This window comes from Sphaeramia orbicularis, chromosome 12 (assembly GCF_902148855.1).
Source record: "Sphaeramia orbicularis chromosome 12, fSphaOr1.1, whole genome shotgun sequence".
Classification (NCBI taxonomy): Eukaryota; Metazoa; Chordata; class Actinopteri; order Kurtiformes; family Apogonidae; genus Sphaeramia; species Sphaeramia orbicularis.
In genome coordinates, this window is record NC_043968.1 from 6,887,838 (window position 1) to 6,907,830 (window position 19,993).

Consider the following 19,993-nt stretch of genomic DNA (forward strand, 5'->3'; position numbering starts at 1 on the left):
TAGTACCTTCAAACATCTCACATGGTTTAAAAGCCAAAGAGAAAAGATGGGTTTTAAGAAGGGATTTAAAAACAGACAGTTATGTCAAGAAAGTAAATTTGTTACAGTAAAAGCCTCCCAAGAAGTATTTGGAACAAGACATAAATCTTTAAATGTTGTTAAATTCATCCTTTAAGTCCTAAAAATAACAAAAGCGATCCTCAGGGTTGGGTGGTTTTGTTTGATAAACTAATAAAAGGTAAATGTTTTATTATTTCAGTTACATAAGATATTACACTTTCATGACTATTGGATTTCCTCTCTTGTGACTTTTATGAATGTTCTTACATAAACATCAACAACTAGAACAGTGGTTTTCAACCCTGGGGTTGGGACCCCACGTGGGGTCGCCTGGAATTTCCAGTAATTGATAAAAATTAAGAAAAACATACTAATAAAAAAAATCTATGTTGAGTTGACAGAGACAATCCCAATCCATAACAGACAAACTGTGGTTGTGAAACTGCAGCACTGTGGTTCTGTTTGTGTCAAATGTTCATTGTGGTCAGTTTCAGATGCTGCAGCTCTTTCATAATTCATAGTTTCAGTTCTTGTTTGTTCAGTATTAATTGTCCTCCTTGTAAATCACAGCTGGAGTGACTGGACAGATCCTGACCCTTTGTGCAGTAATCTACACCTGGATTTACTGCCTCCGTCAAAAAAAGAACAATTACAGTATGAAAATGTCCACATTTACAAACTGTCCTTTCACAAAAAATCTGAATGACCTCAACAACCATGAAAAACCTAAAGTTTCTTAAGAAAAATAAGGCTGATAAGTGAACAAACCTGGCTTTACTGCCTCCATCCACAATAATATACATTATATAGACTAAATGTCCTCTAAAATTAACGTTTATTTGCAACATAGTATAGCAAACTATTACATGATCAAAAACAAATTAATTTTAGCAAAAAAAATGTCTTAGTTTTGGGGTCGCCAGAATTTTGTGATGTTAAAATGGGGTCAGGAGACAAAAACAGTTAGAAACCACTGCACTAGAAAAAGCAAGCAAAACAGAACTGCAGAGCAGCACTGGAAACTGGACACAAAAGCTTGTTTCTGATCACATCCAGACTCTTTGGTGGAATCAGATGTGTATGGACAGTGGAACTGGCAAATACTTCCAGAAATCAGGGGTGTACACTGGAATATCCTGGTACAGATACGCCTCTTTTCATGCAGTGAGATTAAAGCAGTGATATTTTGCTTTTTTAGATGAAATTCTTCCTTTTCCCACATTCCCCTGTGGTCTCCATAAACTGTAAATGCTCTGCTTGGGTCTGAATTCTTCATTCATTCAACTCCACAGGTCCATCTTCAACCCTATTTCTGAGTAACGACACCAGAAAGGTGGTTTGGAGCGCTGGCCCTTTAAATGCACAGGAGACACTTCAGGCCCCGCCCCCTCCAGGTTGTCGGCTGTGCTGCTCTGTCCTGTTCAACCAACAACGGAACATTTGAGGTAATGGGCTCCAAGTTTGGACATATTTTCAGTTTTTACTACAACCTCTGCTGCTGACAAACAATTATGGAGAAATACTGGAGAAATGTTTATCTGAAGTCTGGACCTGATATGAGCAAATGTCAGGATGTAACTAGTTATAAAATGTAACAAATTAAGCAGGAATTAAAAAAGGTTGTAGAAAACCACTCAATTTTTGCCAGAATGAATATAAAGATAGTTTTGCAGCAGCTGGAGGGTTCAAATTCAAACTGTATGAACTATTAGGGTCCAAATACACAAATAAATGAACCACAGACTAAGAAAAGTGGGTTTAGACAAATCTGAGCCCTTTAAGGCCTGTTACTTCTTCACTGAGGTAAATAAAGCAGCTGTCCATAATCTGAGTGTTTTAGATCCTCTGTCTGAGCTGGAAAAAAAAAAAGGCTTCGTTGTAACCAAGACAAAAAAAACAAAAAACAAAATACATATCGTTCTTTCACCGTGTAATATTTACAGATGAACCGGCTCACTCAGATGGCATGTGAAGGCTTCACACTGACAAACCCTCACACACGCCCTGGTCTGAACCACCGACAAAGGACAACAAGGACTAAGGAAAGGGTGGAGCTGACACTGCTGCCGCTCACACTCTGTACATGTACTGACAACACTCTGTAATGTTTTATAAAGGATCATATAAATCAGTGGTTTCCATCCTTTTTTGTCTCCTGACCCCATTTTAACATCACAAACTTCTGGCGACCCCAGACACTCAAAACTGAGACTTTTTTTTTTGCTAAAATGAATTTGTTTTTGATCATGTAATAGTTTGCTCTACACTGTAAGCCCGGAATTTGTGTTTACTAAAATGCTTTAATTACAATGCACTTAAATGATTTAAGTTTTATGATGTTACTATAAAATGTTCAGTATATTCGACTAATTTGTAGACATAGTCGAAAGTACGAAAAAGTTTAAGTTGAATGGAATTAAATCACTCAGTTTTAGTCTTGACCACACCTTTTTATCTTTGCATTGCATTGTGGGTATTGGGCATGTTGTTGAAAATGTGTTCTTTTTCTGTGCAGGGGTTCAGTGGGGTTGTGGTGTTAGTGTTCATTTGGATTTAATGTGTGTGTGTCAGTGTTTATTGGCCTTTTTGTGTTTGTTTTTGTATTTTTGTACAGCTGCACCATGAGTCAGAGCCAGAGGAAGAACTATGGATTTACTGTTCATCTGAAACTAATATTGTACAATGGAAATCTGAATATTTTGTCAAATTAAAAGCACTTCCTGTACTGACAAATGACAATAAGCTAACTGCCATTCATGTTACAATATATTAAATTGAATAATTTCATAACTATTTTGGTCAGAAATAGGATTTTAAGTTTGATTATCTTAAAATCTGTTTAATCAATGATAAATTAATCTGGCTATGATTGAGAAAATTAGTCAGTGTAAGCTAAAATGCTGAGTTGAATGGTTGGATAGTGGGGTTGATTTTACAACAGATTTAAAGTACAAATAACTTGTCTTTTAGTGTTTTCTACTTAATAGTTTAAGTTCAATACTTTTAGCATTAAAGTTAAATCAACTGATTAGTCGATCATTACTCAAATCATTTAAGTGCAATCACTTGCCTCAAATTTTTTGAGTAAACTCTACTTATCCGGGCTTATAGTGTACTATGTTGCAAATAAATGTTAATTCTAGAGGACATTTAGTCTATATAATGTATATTATTGTGGACAGAGGCAGTAAATCCAGGTGTAGATTACTGCACAAAGGGTCAGGATCTGTCCAGTCAGTCCAGCTGTGATTTACAAGGAGGACAATTAATACTGAACAAACAAGAACTGAAACTATGAATTATGAAAGAGCTGCAGCATGTCAGTGATAATAAACCTGGAGACGACAGAGGAAACACTAATGTGACACTAATGTTGATGTTGATGAGGGCAGCTGTCATAAATATGTCAGTAGTTTTTCACTAACTCACACAGTCGCTCTTTGAACTGTGAATGAACGCTGCCATGAGTGGGATCAGCGCAGCTGTATCTGAGTACTGAGTATAGAGTACAGAATGAGTAGATAGTATGGAGACCACATTGGACCTGACAGACCCTGGAGACCACATTGGACCTGACAGACCCTGGAGACCACATTGGACCTGACAGACCCTAGAGACCACATTGGACCTTATAGACCCTGGAGACCACATTGGACCTGACAGACCCTGGAGACCACATTGGACCTGACAGACCCTGGAGACCACATTGGACCTTACAGACCCTAGAGACCACATTGGACCTGACAGACCCTGGAGACCACATTGGACCTCAGATTGTCGCCTCACTGTCCTCACTGGAACTGTTGCTTACTGTCTTGCAATATATGCAGAAATAACCAAAAATAGTCACTTGCCCGATAAAGGGTTAACAATCAGACACGCACACAAAACAACACATACATACTCGGTCTGATCATCCACTCACACGGCTTCTCATATCATTGCTATGCTGATGATACCCAGCTCTATCTGTCATTCCCACCTGATGACTCCACAGTCTCAGTGCGGATCTCAGATTGTCTCTCTGACATATCTGCATGGATGAAAGCCCATCACCTTCAGCTGAACCTGTCCAAAACTGAACTGCTGGTCTTCCCAGCTAAGCCAACCATACAGCAGGACATCTCCATCACTATTGACTCCATACCTCTGGCTCCTACCAGTGTAGTACGTAACTTGGGAGTCATGATTGATAATCAGTTGACCTTCACGGATCACGTTGCCTCTGTCACCCGATCATGCCGTTTCACTCTGTTCAACCTAAGAAAGATCAGGCCATACCTAACCGAACAGGCCACCCAGCTCCTGGTGCAGACTATGGTTATCTCCCGTCTTGACTACTGCAATGCTCTTCTAACGGGCCTCCCAGCTTGTGCTGTCAAACCACTACAGATGGTCCAGAATGCAGCAGCGCGTCTGGTCTTCAATCAGCCTAAAAGGGCACATGTCACCCCCTTACTCACCCTAAAAGGGCACATGTCACCCCCTTACTCATTGAGTTACACTGGCTACCCATAGCTGCCCGCATCAAATTCAAATCTTTAATCCTAGCCTACAAAATTCTCCGTGGGTCTGCTCCTGTCTACTTAGGTGCACTAATAAAAGCTTATGTCGCCCCACGACCACTCCGCTCATCTGGGGAACGTAGTCTGGTGGTCCCCAGACCTTGTACAAGACAATCCAGGCTCTTTTCATGGGTCGTTCCACGTTGGTGGAACGCTCTACCAAGTGCTACAAGAACAGAGTCATCCCTGCCTATCTTCAAGAAGCTCCTGAAGACCCAGCTCTTCCGAGAGCACCTCCTGTCCTAGCACTTTCAAACATTCCATTTTAAATATTCTAATAAGGTTTTTCCCAGGACAACCACAGATTCTTTCACGATTATCTCTGGACCTGCTGCGGTGGTCCGGCCTCTTCCCTGCCCTCATCATCACCACTCACTTATCCTCAACCGCCTCCATGTGTCTCCCCCTACTCCCCCCCTTCTCCCCCTCTCCCCCAGTCCCTATCTCTATCGCTCTCTCTTTTTCCCCTTCTCTACTCTCTCTCTTTAACCCCAACTGGTCAAGGCAGACGGCCATCCTCCAGGAGTCTGGGTCTGCTCGAGGTTTCTGCTGTTAAAGGGAAGTTTTTCCTCGCCACTGTCACCATCACTAGTGTTTGCTCCTGGAGGATTCTGTTGGGTTTCTGTAGAATTGACTTAGAGTCTGGTTTTGACCAACTCTATATATAAAATGTCAAGAGATAACTTTCTTGTGATCTGGCGCTATATAAATAAAATTTGATTGATTGAGTGATTTAATTGGTTTTCCCCTGTAAGTCGCTTTGGAAAAAAGCGTCTGCCAAATGCGTAAACATAAACATAAACATAACATACAACAAAACATTATTTATTTATTTTTTGAGTGTTTTTTTGTACCGGTAAAGCCACATGTTCAAACTTTATTCATCTAAATGCTGCACTGTAAGTTCTTCCATGAAATAATCTTTTAAAAAAAGAAACAAGACAAAAAATATCGCCTTATTAACAGTATCGTGTTATATCGTGATATATCGTATCGTGATCCTAGTGCTGTGATTTGTATCGTATTGCCAGATTCTTGCCGATACACAGCCCTACACACTTGGTCTGTCTGGATCTGATCCATCGTTCAGGATTCATATGACATCGCTCAGACGTCTGCAGGGCTTCGGTTTAAACCCAGAGGACCTGAGTATGAGCCCTGCAGTGTGTGTGTGTGTGTGTGTGTGTGTGTGTGTGTGTGTGTGTGTCTTTGTAGTTACCATTGTTGCAGTGTCGGACACAGTCCTGCAGAACGGCGTGCCACTTCTTCTGTTCCTTCTCTGTCATCACGCAGAAGTAGTGGTGGCGAGCGTACGGATGCCACAGGATGAGGGGGAACTGAGTCGCACATTTAATAAAAGGGTTGCTGCCCACTTTGGCCTTGATACCTAAAACACACCACATGGCAGAAGCAAAATAAGAAAGTGCATGTGTTTCCTGTTTTTAGAGAGGATTTCTAGACGAGAAGTTTTTAACACACAGCAAAAAAAACAAGAAAATGGTACAAAGAAGGACTGACACAAGCAGGTGTGACAGGACATCAGCTTATTCAAAAGTGAAACCTAAAATATGACATTAAAGGAGGGATTTTATGCTTTTTTTAAATGGAATTCTTTCTTTTCCCACATTCCCCTGTGGTCTCCATAAACTGTAAATGCTGTGCTCGGGTCTGAATTCTTCATTCATTCAACTCCACAGGTCCATCTTCAACCCTATTTCTGAGTAACGACACCAGAAAGGTGGTTTGGAGCGCTGGCCCTTTAAATGCACAGGAGACACTTCAGGCCCCGCCCCCTCCAGGTTATCGGCTGTGCTGCTCTGTCCTGTTCAACCAACAACGGAACATTTGAGGTAATGGGCTCCAACTTTGGACAGATTTTCAGTTTTTACTACAACTGCTGCTAACAAACAATTATGGAGAAATACTGGAGAAATGTTGGTCTGAAGTCTGGACCTTTTTTGTGAAAATGTCGTGACGTTACTAGTTATAAAACATAAACTAGAAAAGCACTCAGAGAGCGCAGACCTCCGCCAAGACAGATCTTTTGTTCACTTATCAACCTTTTATGCATCATTACTGATATCCTGTTGGTTGGTTTTGTTTTGATGTCATTGTCTACATGTTCAAAATAAAGATTTCAATTTAAAAAACTAAAAACTGAACTCATCTTTCTGAAGAAATTTTAGGTTTTTCATGGTTGTTGATGTCAGTCAGATTTTTGTGAAAGGATAGTTTGTAAATGTAAGCCTTTTCATACTGTAATTGTACCTTTTTTGCACTAAAGCAAACAGAAAACTGTGGGGTTGTCATTATTCTATTATATTTCTGGGCTTTTTGAGGTCAGGTTGGGCTGCTCGTGGCCCCTGAATTAAAATGTACTAAATCACAGGTGTCAAACATGTGGCCCGGGGGCCAAATCTGGCCCGCCAAAGTTTCCAACCCAGATGCATTTGTGAAAAACTGCAAAAATGACACTGAAGATTTGAACAATCAATGGTGTCCAAATCATTTTAATTCAGGTTCCACTTAGATTTGAAGTGGGTCAGAATCAGTAAAATATGATCAGAATAACCTATAAATAATGACAACTCCACATTTTTTCTTTGTTTTTTTGGTGTAAAAATGTAAAATTACATGAAAATGTTGACATTACCAAACTATACTTTTACAAAAAACATGAATAACCTGAACAAATATGAACAAACGGAAATGTCTTAAGAAAAGTAAATGCAATTTTACCAATATTCTGCCTGTTACTAAATGTTTTGTGCGATTGTAATGAACGTGTAAATTATAAACTGATAAACCCAGGCAGAATATTGTAAAATTGCACTTGTTTTTCTGAAGACAATTCAAGTTGTTCATGTTATTCAGATTTTGAAGGGAACTTTGTAGGCAAGGCAAGGCAGCTTTATTTCTATAGCACATTTCATGTACAAGACAATTGAAAGTGCTTTACATAAAACATTAAAAGCATTACAGCAGAAGGCATGAGAAAAACAAACAAACAAAAATCAGATAAATAGGTAGAACAGATAAACAGATAAAAGAGACAAGCAGATTAAACAGATAAAAACTTTTGGCTTAAAAGGAATAGTGCAGATCTGAACTGATGAATCTAAACTCTATTCAAATGCAGCTGAGAACAGGTGGGTCTTTAACCTGCATTTAAATAAACTGAGTGTTTCAGCTGATCTGAGGTTTTCTGGAAGTTTGTTCCAGACATGTGGAGCATAGAAGCTGAACGCAGCTTCTCCGTGTCTGGTTCTGACTCTGGGAACTGACAACAGACCAGATCCAGATGACCTGAGGGGTCTGGTGGGTTCATACTGGGTCAGGAGGTCACTGATGTATTTTGGTCCTAAACCATTCAGAGCTTCATAGACCAGCAACGGAACTTTAAAGTCTATCCTCTGAAGAGGATAGATTCGCCTTTGTAGATGTAAACCTGATCATAATATAACTTTACTTTTTTCACTGTTATTATTTTACTGGTTCGGCCCACTGCAGATCAAACTGGGCTGAATGTGGAACTGAACTAACATGAGTTTGACACCCATGTACTAAAGTAATGAATACATGAGTAGTAGAGTAGGAAACACACACTCCAAAACCCAGTGTATTTTCCTGGTGGTACCTGGCAGGCTGGTATTCATCAGCTCCATGTACTCGTCCAGTGAGGTCAAGGCCTTGTACCCAGCACAGCTGATGGTCACTTTGGGGTGCAGTCCTCGCTCATGTGCCTGTTCAGCAGAAATCAGATACATCAAAGAGCCCAAATCCTGACACTATATATATTTTAAAAGTGGCTGAAGACGTGGACTCACTGCTTTGCTCTCGTAGAGGCTGATTGTGTAGCTGTTTGGCACTGAGACGAAGCGATTCCTCCACTTCCGATTCTCCTCCAGATACTGAAACAGATTCCCTGAGAAGATGGACCTGCCCGCCAGAGCATCCTGCACAAAACAGATGGGATTTGGTGAGTATCTGCATTATGATATCACAGCATAATTAGGGATGTAACGATTACCGGTATAATGATAAACTGCGGTAAAATTGCAGACGGTTAGTATTACTGTTTAAATTCTAATTATCATGATAACCGCGTTTGATTACCGCACTTTTAGGGGAAAAAACACCTATATAAAGATCTGCTTTAATGTCAAATATTTGAGTATAGTTTTAATTTATTACAATTTTCATTTTCTATACCTAATATGTGGAACCAATATTCACTTCTGAAGTTTTTGAAAAGGTTCGTTAAGCATCTGTGTGTTATTCATGCAATAAAGTATATACATTTTTCAAATTGGATTTTATTTGTATTTTTGTGTGTTTTTTGTCCTTTTATGGTTTTATAGTAGGTTAAAGGCAAGGCAAGTTTATTTATATAGCACATTTCAGCAACAAGGCAATTCAAGGTGCTTCACACAGGACATTGAAATACAACGACAGGGAAAAAGAAACACATTTAAAATATTATAAAAGAAACATGTAAAAGGTGATTAAAAACAGCAAGTAAGAAAACAACACATAAAATCCAAAAATAAATAAATAAAAATGAAAATAAAGTGAAAAAATAATAGACAGATGATATAGGTGAAGTTGTGCTGAAAAAACAGATCCCAAACATGAGTATAGTAAACATTTGTTTATACACAGGGTGGGGAAGCAAAATTTACACTGAACATTTAGTTGTTTTTTCTCAGCAGGCACTACGCCAATTGTTTTGAAACCAAACATATACTGATGTCATAATCATACCTAACACTATTATCCATACCTTTTCACAAACTTTTGCCCATATGAGTAATCAGGAAAGCAAACGTCAAAGAGTGTGTGATTTGCTGAATGCACTCGTCACACCAAAGGAGATTTCAAAAATAGTTGGAGTGTCCATAAAGACTGTTTATAATGGAAAGAAGAGAATGACTATGAGCAAAACTATTACCAGAAAGTCTGGAAGATACTATTAAAGAAGAATGGGAGAAGTTGTCACCCCAATATTTGAGGAACACTTGCGCAAGTTTCAGGAAGCGTGTGAAGGCAGTTATTGAGAAAGAAGGAGGACACATAGAATAAAAACATTTTCTATTATGGACATTTTCTTGTGGCAAATAAATTCTCATGACTTTCAATAAACTAATTGGTCATACACTGTCTTTCAATCCCTGACTCAAAATATTGTAAATTTTGCTTCCCCACCCTGTAGTATATAAAGGCAAAATCAAAAGGACTGAAAAACGGACAAAATAGGCTCAGACCACTAAAGGTTAATATTTGTTTCTGCAACAGAAGGTACACTGTGCCAATTATTTTATTTTATTATATATATATATATATATATATATATATATTTTTTTTTTTTTTTTTTTTTTTTTTTTTTTTTAAATACAACTTGGTTAAATTATTTCAGTGTGTGTATTAGTAGTTTTTGAACATTTTGAGCACAATTTCAATAACACCGTGATAATAATGATAACCGTGATAATTTTGGTCACAATAACCGTGATATGAAATTTTCATATGGTTACATCCCTGTTACTATGTTACATATTTCTTGAGTTAAATAACCTGTTGTTAAGTTAAATACTGGGCTACAGACATATTACAGCCAAATGTCCAGTCACACCACACTTCCTCCTTTCTTCCTCTGTATTATGTGAATATACCAGCATATCCACTGAACAAACCATGTGTGTTTGCAGCCTCGTATGTTTGTGTCACAAAGCCCTTCCCTCCACACAGTTACCAGAGTCAACAAGGGACACGGCAGCCGCAGAATTCAGCATCTCTGTTCATGTGTGAAATGTGCTCCACTTTACCTTGAAAAACGGGACAAAACTGGGACATTGAGTACATAGAGACACCAAAAAGATGAGACTAGTACAAAAAAAAAAAAAAAAAAAAAAAAAAAACTAGAGACAGGGAAATAGGGCCGGCTCGTTGGTAAACGCTCTCGAACATAACGGCTAAGAATGCACTCATTCATGCATTGTTTATTATATGATATTCTGTTGGTTTGACAAAGCCCACATTGATGGTAGTTTATGCTGCACTGTAAAAAAAACAAAACAAAACAAAACAAAAAACCGTAAAGAAAATGTATTATTCCGGCAGCTGGGGTGCCAAAAAAATACTGTTAAATAATGGAAAATAACCATCTCATAAAAATACGGTAATTTTCCATAATTAAAATACAGTTTTTTGCCCTAAATTTACATGAGATTTTGCATATTTTTTTGACATTTTAATGTTTAATAAAGAATATTTACATGTATTAAAACGATCAAATTACCTATAAATATGGATGAACATTGTTATAAAACAAATAATAGGGCTTACATGTTCTACATTCACAAAATTACATTTATTCAACATTTTTGTTGTGAAACCTCCTGTAATTACACAAAATATTTGTCAATTAACAAACAAGTCTTGTTAAATTTACAGAACAAATACTTCTTTTACGGTTAATTGTCAGTAATTTTATCTCATTTATTTATTTATTTTACAGTATTAAACTTTAAATTAACAGTTTAACCTCATAAATAGAAAAGAAATATTTGTGAAATTATGATACATTTGCAAATGTATTTTAACTGTACTTTCCTGTGGAAAAAAAAAATCTTTTAAAAAATGGAAATTTTATGGTTATTCACAGTTACAGTTTTTTCATGTTATTTTCCATTTGACATCTAAAATCACAGTCTATTTTTGTAACTTCATTGATATTTTCCTCTATCTTAAAAATACAGAAACAAATCTGTAAAATAAATGGCAAAAATTCTGTTAAATTACAGATATTTCTTTTTACAGTGTATGCAAATTGTTAACAGCAGTGTGGGTTTGTTCATGTGTCTGCAGATGGTACAGAGAAGTGGATGAGGTCACGGAGGTCGTGTTGGCTCTGTACGAACACGAACATATGAGGTGAGCGTTGGAGTCCGTGGATATTAGAGGAAGTTGGTGGTAAACAAACAACATGTATGTTTTTTGGTCTATTCCAGGTCTTCGGCTGATCATCGACCACATCTGCTCACTCTTCATCACCCTGCTCACTTATCTCAGTTCACTTCTTTTACTGATTAGAAGGTGAGGTTTTAGGGTTGGGTGATATGGGCAAAATAAAATATCCAATCCAACTTTATTTATAAAGCGCTTTAAAACAACCACAGTGGACCAAAGTGCTGTACAGAAGACTAAACGCACAATAAAAATTACTAAAAGCATAAAAAAAAAAAACAATATTAAAATCCAATAAAAATATCTCGATAAATTAAATATAAATGAAAACTAATAAATGAAATTATCAATGAAAAAAACCTATTAAATAATGTGGGAAAAAAATTAAGCAAAATATTTACATGCAGTAAAAGAATGAAATGTCTCGATTATTTTATTAATTTCCCGATAACGATAATCTGATGATATCCTCTAAAATGTCGATTTCTTTCTTTCTTTCTTTCTTTTTTTTTTGCAAAAAATGCTGTAAAACTCTACTTGCTTTGTTTTTAAAGTGCTTCATACATCTTCTGCAAAACATGAAGGGGGGGGGGGGGGGTGCACATGTGGTAGGGGCAGTAGTTCTATACGTGGGTGTGCGCTCCATAACTAATGTAACTAACACTGGCCTGAAACTTTACATACGTTCAACGTCCAACTCCCAGGTTCTATTCCTCTATTATTCAATGGATCTTGCATGAAATTTTCACAACATTTGTCAGCGCCCCCCGCGCCTTTTCGGCGCCCCAGTGCAGGGGAATGTTCGCAAATTCTGAGACTGCGACAGTTTGGTTCAGGTGAACATTAGTGTCAGTAATGTAGGATGAAGGTGGAAGAAAACTGACACATCCTGCATTGGTTGGTGCCCCCCCCCTCGCCCCCCCCAGGATGAAATTCATTGAGCAGAAGTAGGGATGTAAAAACCAGAGGGCGGGTTGGTCCCCCCCCCCCCCCCCCCAACAAATTGCACCCTGAGCATTAGTATAAACAAAGTCCTATCAGTTTCCGTCCTTATTCACTGACAGACACTGAAGTACAGCCACAATCACAGACATGTTCGAGTGTTTTGTGTTTTTTTTTAAATCAAATGTCCAGTGAACGGTTTGTGTTCTGAAACACAGACGACAAACGTACTTTTCGGTGAAGCAGCTGTGACTGCGTCCCTCCTCCTCCTTCGATCTCGTAGCGGACGCTGTTGAATAGAGCCACGGGATACTGCTGCTCGTACACATCAGCAAACTCCTTCATCACATCTCTGGTCCGAGCTGCAGGAGGACACACACACACACACACACACACACACACACAAGGTCAGTACACATCCATATCCTGTAAAGTCATTATTATATCTGCATATATTATATCTGCAACTCATACCTCACACACATGTTAGAAGTAAACGCATAATATTAGCATTCCAGTGTGTGTGACAGTTAGGGATGTAACGATTACTGGTATAACGATAAACCACGGTAAAATTGCAGACGGTTAGTATTACCTTTAAATTCTAATTATCATGATAACCGTGTTTGATTACCACAGTTTTCCAGAGAAAACACCTATGCAAAGATCTGCTTTTATGTCAAATATTTGAGTATAGTTTTAATTTATTACAATTTTCATTTTCTATACCTAATATTTGGAACCAATATTCACTTTTAAAGTCTGTGAAAAGGTTTGTTAAACATCTGTGTGTTATTTATGCAATAAATTATATACATTTTTCAAATCAGATTTTATATATTTTTTGTGTTTTTGTACTTTTGTGTTTTTATAGTAGGTTAAAGTGAAAAAAATAATAGACAGATGAAATAGATGTTGTGCTGAAAAAATAGATCCCAAACATGGGTATAGTAAACATTTGTTTATTTAGTATATAAAGGCCAAATCACAAGGACTGAAAAACAGACAAAATAGGCTCAGACCACTAAGGGTTAATATTTGAACGTTTCTGACACAGAAGGGACATTGTGACTATTATTTTATTTACATTTTTTTTAAAAATACAACTTGGTTAAATTATTTCAGTGTGTGTATTAGTACTTTTTGAACATTTTGAGCACATTTCAATAATACCGTGATAATAATGATAACCGTGATAATTTTGGTCACGATAACTGTGATATGAAACTTTCATATTGTTACATCCCTAGTGACAGCTTCCCTTTTTTTCCTTTGCTACTACTATTATTATTAGTAGTAGTATTAGTATTATTATTATGATTATATTATTTTTTATAATTATTTTTATTTTATTTTTCTCTTACACAGTTCTTTGTGTGTGTGTGTGTGTGTGTGTGTGTGTGTGCGCAGTGAGGTTAGTTTGCATTTTATTGTGCAATTACTGTGATATGTGTTGATGTGTTAAGATGAGATAAGATTTCAACAAAATTCATCATTAACTGAACATAAACTCAGTGTGTACATCCACCCCCCCCCCACCCTGACCGACCGACCAACCAAAACGCGCACGTGTGCATCCCCCCCACACCCCCCACCACACCAACAGATTAATTCCACAGGAAACACTGAACAAAAAACATTTTTCTTTTTTTTTTTTAAATATACTACATAGAAATTGGATTAATAATTACCTCCACCAAGGAGGTTCTGTTTTTACTGGCACTGGTCTGTCTGTCTGTCTGTCTGTCTGTCTGTCTGTCTGTCTGTCTGTCTGTCTGTCTGTCTGTCTGTCTGTCTGTCTGTCTGTCTGTCTGTCTGTCTGTCTGTGTGCAAGATAACTCAAAAAGTTATGGACGGATTTGGATGAAATTTTTAGGAAATGTTGATACTGGCACAAGGAACAAAAGATTAAATTTCAGTGGTGATCGGGGGGGGGGGGGGGGGGGGGGGTCTGCCTTGGTGGAGGTCTGCGCTCTCCGAGTGCTTTTCCAGTTTATTTTATTTTTACAGCCTGGTATATGTCAATGACTGACAGCAACACTGGTTAACCCTTACAGTTTTCCAGCAGTTCCAAATGAATTTTTCTCTGTATTTCACCTTTCTTAAGCAATTTCACACCATTTATCATAATATTGTCTTTATTTTGCATTTCTTCAATATCAATCAGGTACTTTCCCATATTTAATTGACTGATCATGAAGACGTTCATAAAAGCTCAGATTAAAGTTGCTTGTCATAACATCAGAAACAAAGAAAAATGAAAAAAATGTGACTTTTTCAACAACATTCTTCAATAACTGAACTTAAACCCAGTGTGTCCATCCACTGTCACTGATCCAACTCCATGGGTTCTTAAGTTTTCTCTGTTTTGACATAATTCACTTTGAATTTACTCTGAGTTTTCATGAACATCTACATAATCTGTGGATTAAATGTAGGAAGATACATGATTTACACCAAAAAATGCAAAATACAGAGGATAATATTATAGAATAAAATGGTGATAAATCGGTTCACTTGGGTTAACCCATACAGACCCAGTGCTACTTTTGTGTCAGTTCCCAAATGAATTTTTCTCTCTATTTATTTTTTCTTAAGTGATTTATCACCATTTATTATAATATTATTCTCTGTATTTTGTATTTTATCACTATAAATCAGGTGTTTTCCTATATTTAATTCACTGATCATGTAGAGGTTCATAAACGCTCAGATTAAAGTTGAGGATTATTATATCAAAAACTGAAGAAAAAGTGACTTTTTCTGTAAAGTCTCTCATTATCTGAACATAAACCCAGTGTGTCCATCCACTGTTATTGATCCAACTCCATGGGTTTATAATTTTTTATTTCAATTTTGTTAAATTTGTGCTTTATTTTTTTCATGTTACTTATTATTTTGTTGATTTATTATTCATTTTTGTTCATTTTATTGATTACTTTGGCTGTTTTTGTTCATTTTGTTGATCATTTTATTCTTTGTTTACATAATTTTGGTTAATTTTTTTAAAAAATATTTTCATGGCATTTAGAATTTCAGAAAGTTTTTATTCATTATTGTTCATTTTATTGATTAACAAGTGTTTCCATCCACTGTCAATGATCCAACTCCATGGGTTTTACTGGGGAATCAATGTTGTGGAAGATGACGGTGTTTCCATGGTAACCACAGAGCCTCTGAACGTCCAAATGGGTCATATCTGATGACCATGAAAAGATGAAGAACTGTATTTTACACCAATTATTGACATGTATTGATAGGATTAATGGATCAGAAGTTCTTCAACATGTTCTATTGGTAGATGGTTTTGGTCTCCAGTGGTTGTCTGGGTCTTTATGGGTTAAATTTTATTATCCGGTGCAGATGACCAGCTCATCAGAAACACAAAGCCTGACACATTTCCTATCAGCTCCTCATTCAAAGTGTCATATTTAAATAACGATAGCAGCGTTTGTGTCTGGTTTTATCGGCACAGTTCATCATGACTGAGTGTTACAGACGGTCATGACAAAACCCACAAAGAACACTTTCATACTTTAACTACAGTCAAATGAATCTGAATAAAATATAGGCTCCGTGTGATGTTCAACTGTTCCCTCACTTTAACCCTGAAGGACCCAGTGTGATGTTTGTGTCAGTTCCCAAATGAATTTTTTCTCTCCATTTAACCTTTCCTAAGAGATTTATCGCTATATACTATAATATTATCCTCTGAATTTTGCATGTTTCCAGTGGAAATCATCTATTTCCCTATGTTTAATTCATTGATTATATAAAACAGGGAACTCAAACTCATTTTCTTTCAGGTTCCACATTCAGCATAGCATATAATAATAATGTTAAATTACACTGATCTACAAGGAAAATGCTTCCAGAATAAAAGTAATTATATTTTACCACATGAGAGTCACTGATAAAGAAAAATCAAATCAAAAATGCTGGTTGGCTGAACTTTCCAAGATACAGCCTCGGGTCAAAATGTGAAATTCAAGAATTAACGAGAGAATGGGTTTGACTCCAAAGGAATATTTGTCTCAGAGCTACAAGATCTACTTCAAAACACTGACTGCACATTAGAATACATTTACTTTACAGCTTCTATTTAGTGGAAGATTTATAAAACTATTACATAAATGTACATAAACCGATATATATGTGTAATAACACTTAATCATATACCTTGAAAACATCAGCAAACCGGCACTTTTGTCATTTATTTTCCAATTAATCTTATTAAACTACATAACATTTAGCACATTTAATGTCTGAAGCAAATCATTTCTAAAAAATTGTAGACCAGTGTTATGAAAATATTGACATTTACAAACTCTCCTGTAACAATAAAATGTGAATAACCTGAACAAATATGACCAACCTGAAATGTCTGTATTAAATTCAGTCCAGTTTGAACTCTTTTCTTCCTGTTCCTCAGTGTTTAGTGTCTTTGTAGATCTGATCCAGAATGCACATGGACTAATGAGAAGTGGAGGCAGAATACTGTTAAAATTGCACAATTTTTTCTCGAGAAACGTCAGTTTTTTCAGGTTATTCACATCTTTTTGTTTGAATAGTTTATAAAAGTAAGTATTTTCATAATTCAATGAGGTTTTTTTGCACTAAAACACAGACAAAAAATTGGAGTTGTCATTATTTCTAGGTTATTCTGTTCTTATTTTACTGGTTGGGTCCACTGCAGATCAAATCAGGCTGAATGTGGAACCTGAAAGAACAGGAGTCTGACAGCCCTCCTCTAGAGGATAAAGCTGAGACCACAGTCGTATCTGTGACCATAGTTGGAAGTTACAGAGGGAACAGGGTCGTTGGAAACCACCTTTCCCTGGGGAAAAAAAAGAGATATCCCACAATGCATCACTGTAAAATGTAACTGTATATTTCTAAAGTATGCACTTGTGCTAATTATACACACAAATATGCATTTTTAACCCATAAAGACTCAAAGATCCATTGTGTCCAGAGTACATACTGTATGAGTGTCCTGTAAAGGGTTAAAGTTTAAAGGGAGGCTTTTCTTCCTCGGTGAGATGTGCAGAAAGTAGACTGTTAGATGGGGTAGAAAATGATTATTTACAGCCAGAGCATGAACAATATTTTAGAAATAGAGGCAGAATATTTAAAATTAGTCATGGATGAAAAAAAATGAATGTTGAGAGAAATTAAGTAAAAGTCTTTGAGGTATTTTGGAACCAATACAACTAACCAATGCAATGATATTTATCCCATTATATAAAACTATATTCTGACATTTGCCATTGTTTTGTATCCTGGACCCGTTAGAAAACAAACACCTGAACTCAACGTGTTCCAATTCGGGGTGAAAATATCAGCTCTGCAATATATCGCAATATTTCATTTCACAATACTGTATCGATATTAAAAAGTACTGTATCGATATCTTCAGGTATTTATTCAAACGCAGATATTGTGGAGGTTCATTTTTGTTTTTCTTTTTTGTTTATCTTTTATTTACCATTGTTTAACACTGTTTTATTAAATACTGCTTATTTGAATCATCCTAAAAAAAAGCACTGTTTACTGTCTGAGACGCAGATGGGAGTTCCTTTGTTGGGACTGAACTAAAATAATGTTCTGATGTTAGTTCTGAGCTTTGTTTTGTTTTAGTTTTTATTAATATCTGGTATTAATATCTGGTGGGGTAAGTTGTAGATGGGTATTATCATATTAGCATATATAGGAAGAAGGATTTCTGATTATTATTATTATTATTATTATTATCATTCATACAAAATAATAATTGCTATAATAGTGAGCATAAGGAATAGAAACTGGGGGTAGGAGTACATAAGTTTTTACTTCTTCCTACTCCTTTTTGAGCATGTATGATTTCATTTCTTTTTTTTTTTTTTTTTTTTAATTTATTTATTTTTATGGTTTGTTTGCTAATCAATCATTTATGTACCAGTACTTATATTTGCTGGTTGATTTTTGTTTTTATTTTACTGTCTACGTGTTTGAAATAAAGATTTCATTCATTCATTCATTCATAGAATCTGAACATTTGAACAGGATCTGAAACTGGAATGTCTGTAAAACAGAATTTCAGTTTGAACACAGGAACATTTTGTGATAGAACATTAGATCCTGTTGGGATCAGATAAAAATGTGTTTAGTATTTGTGCAGATTTATGGTGGAATTCAATTTTTCAAGGAAATATTTCTAAAAAAAACACACACACAAAATTGCCTTGATAGTAGTATTGTGATATATCGTGACATATCGTATCATGATCCTAGTTTTGTGATTTGTATTGTATTGCCAGCCATAGTCCCACTATTGTATTTATTCACTGAGTCTGGTGCAGATTTTCTCCAAATGGACCTGGTTCAGTGTCTGTCTTGTTCAGATCTTTTCCCCAGCTTGACTCAGCGTTTCTTCTCCGCTGTCTGAAATATCCTAATAATAAAACCCTCCAGAAGACTCTGGAGGGGACCGGCTGTTTTCCCACGTTCCACAAACTGGAAAAAAAGTCCCGTTTTTCCAGCTGATCAGTGCGTTTGGCTCAGCCAGCAGCAGACAGCGTCGACTGGGATCTGTTTATGGAAGGGACAAGACAGGAAGGAGGCATGTGGAGGGAGAGCAGGAAGGAAAGAGCTGACAGGACGGGACGGAATGTGGAGGAGGTGGGACAGGGACCGCGTTAATTAAAAAAAAAAATTAAATACCAGTCAGATGGAGACTCATTAAAGGACTGAAGGAGGATGACATGGTTAAACCCTCACTGTAAAAAAAAAAAAAAAATGTAAAAAACAAAAACCCCAACGTATTATTCTGGCAGCAGGGGTGCCAAAAAAATACTGTTAAATAACGTATATATATAAGAGGATATAAATAACCATCTCATAAAAATAAGGTAATTTTCTATAATTAAAATACAGTTTTTTGCCCTAACTTTACATGAGATTTTGCATATTTTTTGGACTTTTTAATGTTTAATAAAGAATATTTACATGTATTAAAACAATCAAATTACCTATAAATACATACATATATATATATATATATATATATATATATATATATATATATATATATATATATATATATATGATTAATTTTCAGTGAGACTCAGTTGTCCAATCCACTGATAAAAACTGTATTTGGACAGTTTATCAGTGCTTATACATGTTATACATTCACAAAAATACATTTATTCAACATTTTTGTTGTGAAACCTCCTGTAATTACACAAGATATTTGTCAATTAACAAACAAGTCTAGTTCAACTGACAGAACAAATACTTCTTTCACGGTTAATTGTCAGTAATTCTATCTCGTTTTTTTTTTTTTTTTTTTTTTTTTTTTTTTTTTTTTTTTTACAGTATTAAACTTCAAATTAACACTTTAATCTCATAAATAGAAAATAAATATTTGTGAAATTACGCTACATTTGCAAATGTATTTTAACTGTATTTTTCTGTGG

At 36.1% G+C, this 19,993-nt stretch overlaps 1 protein-coding gene across 1 annotated transcript in view; it reads right to left on the reverse strand.

Annotated features, from left to right (window-relative positions):
• niban2a (niban apoptosis regulator 2a) overlaps positions 1–19,993 on the reverse strand; it is an 82,778-nt gene that overhangs the window by 43,607 nt on the left and 19,178 nt on the right. Inside the window, exons 2-5 of the mRNA XM_030150726.1 lie at positions 12,765–12,895; positions 8,453–8,581; positions 8,263–8,368; positions 5,845–6,012 (exon numbers count right to left, since the gene is read on the reverse strand). Of these exons, the coding sequence (XP_030006586.1) occupies positions 5,845–6,012; positions 8,263–8,368; positions 8,453–8,581; positions 12,765–12,895 (534 nt within the window). The remainder of the gene's footprint in view (positions 1–5,844; positions 6,013–8,262; positions 8,369–8,452; positions 8,582–12,764; positions 12,896–19,993) is intronic.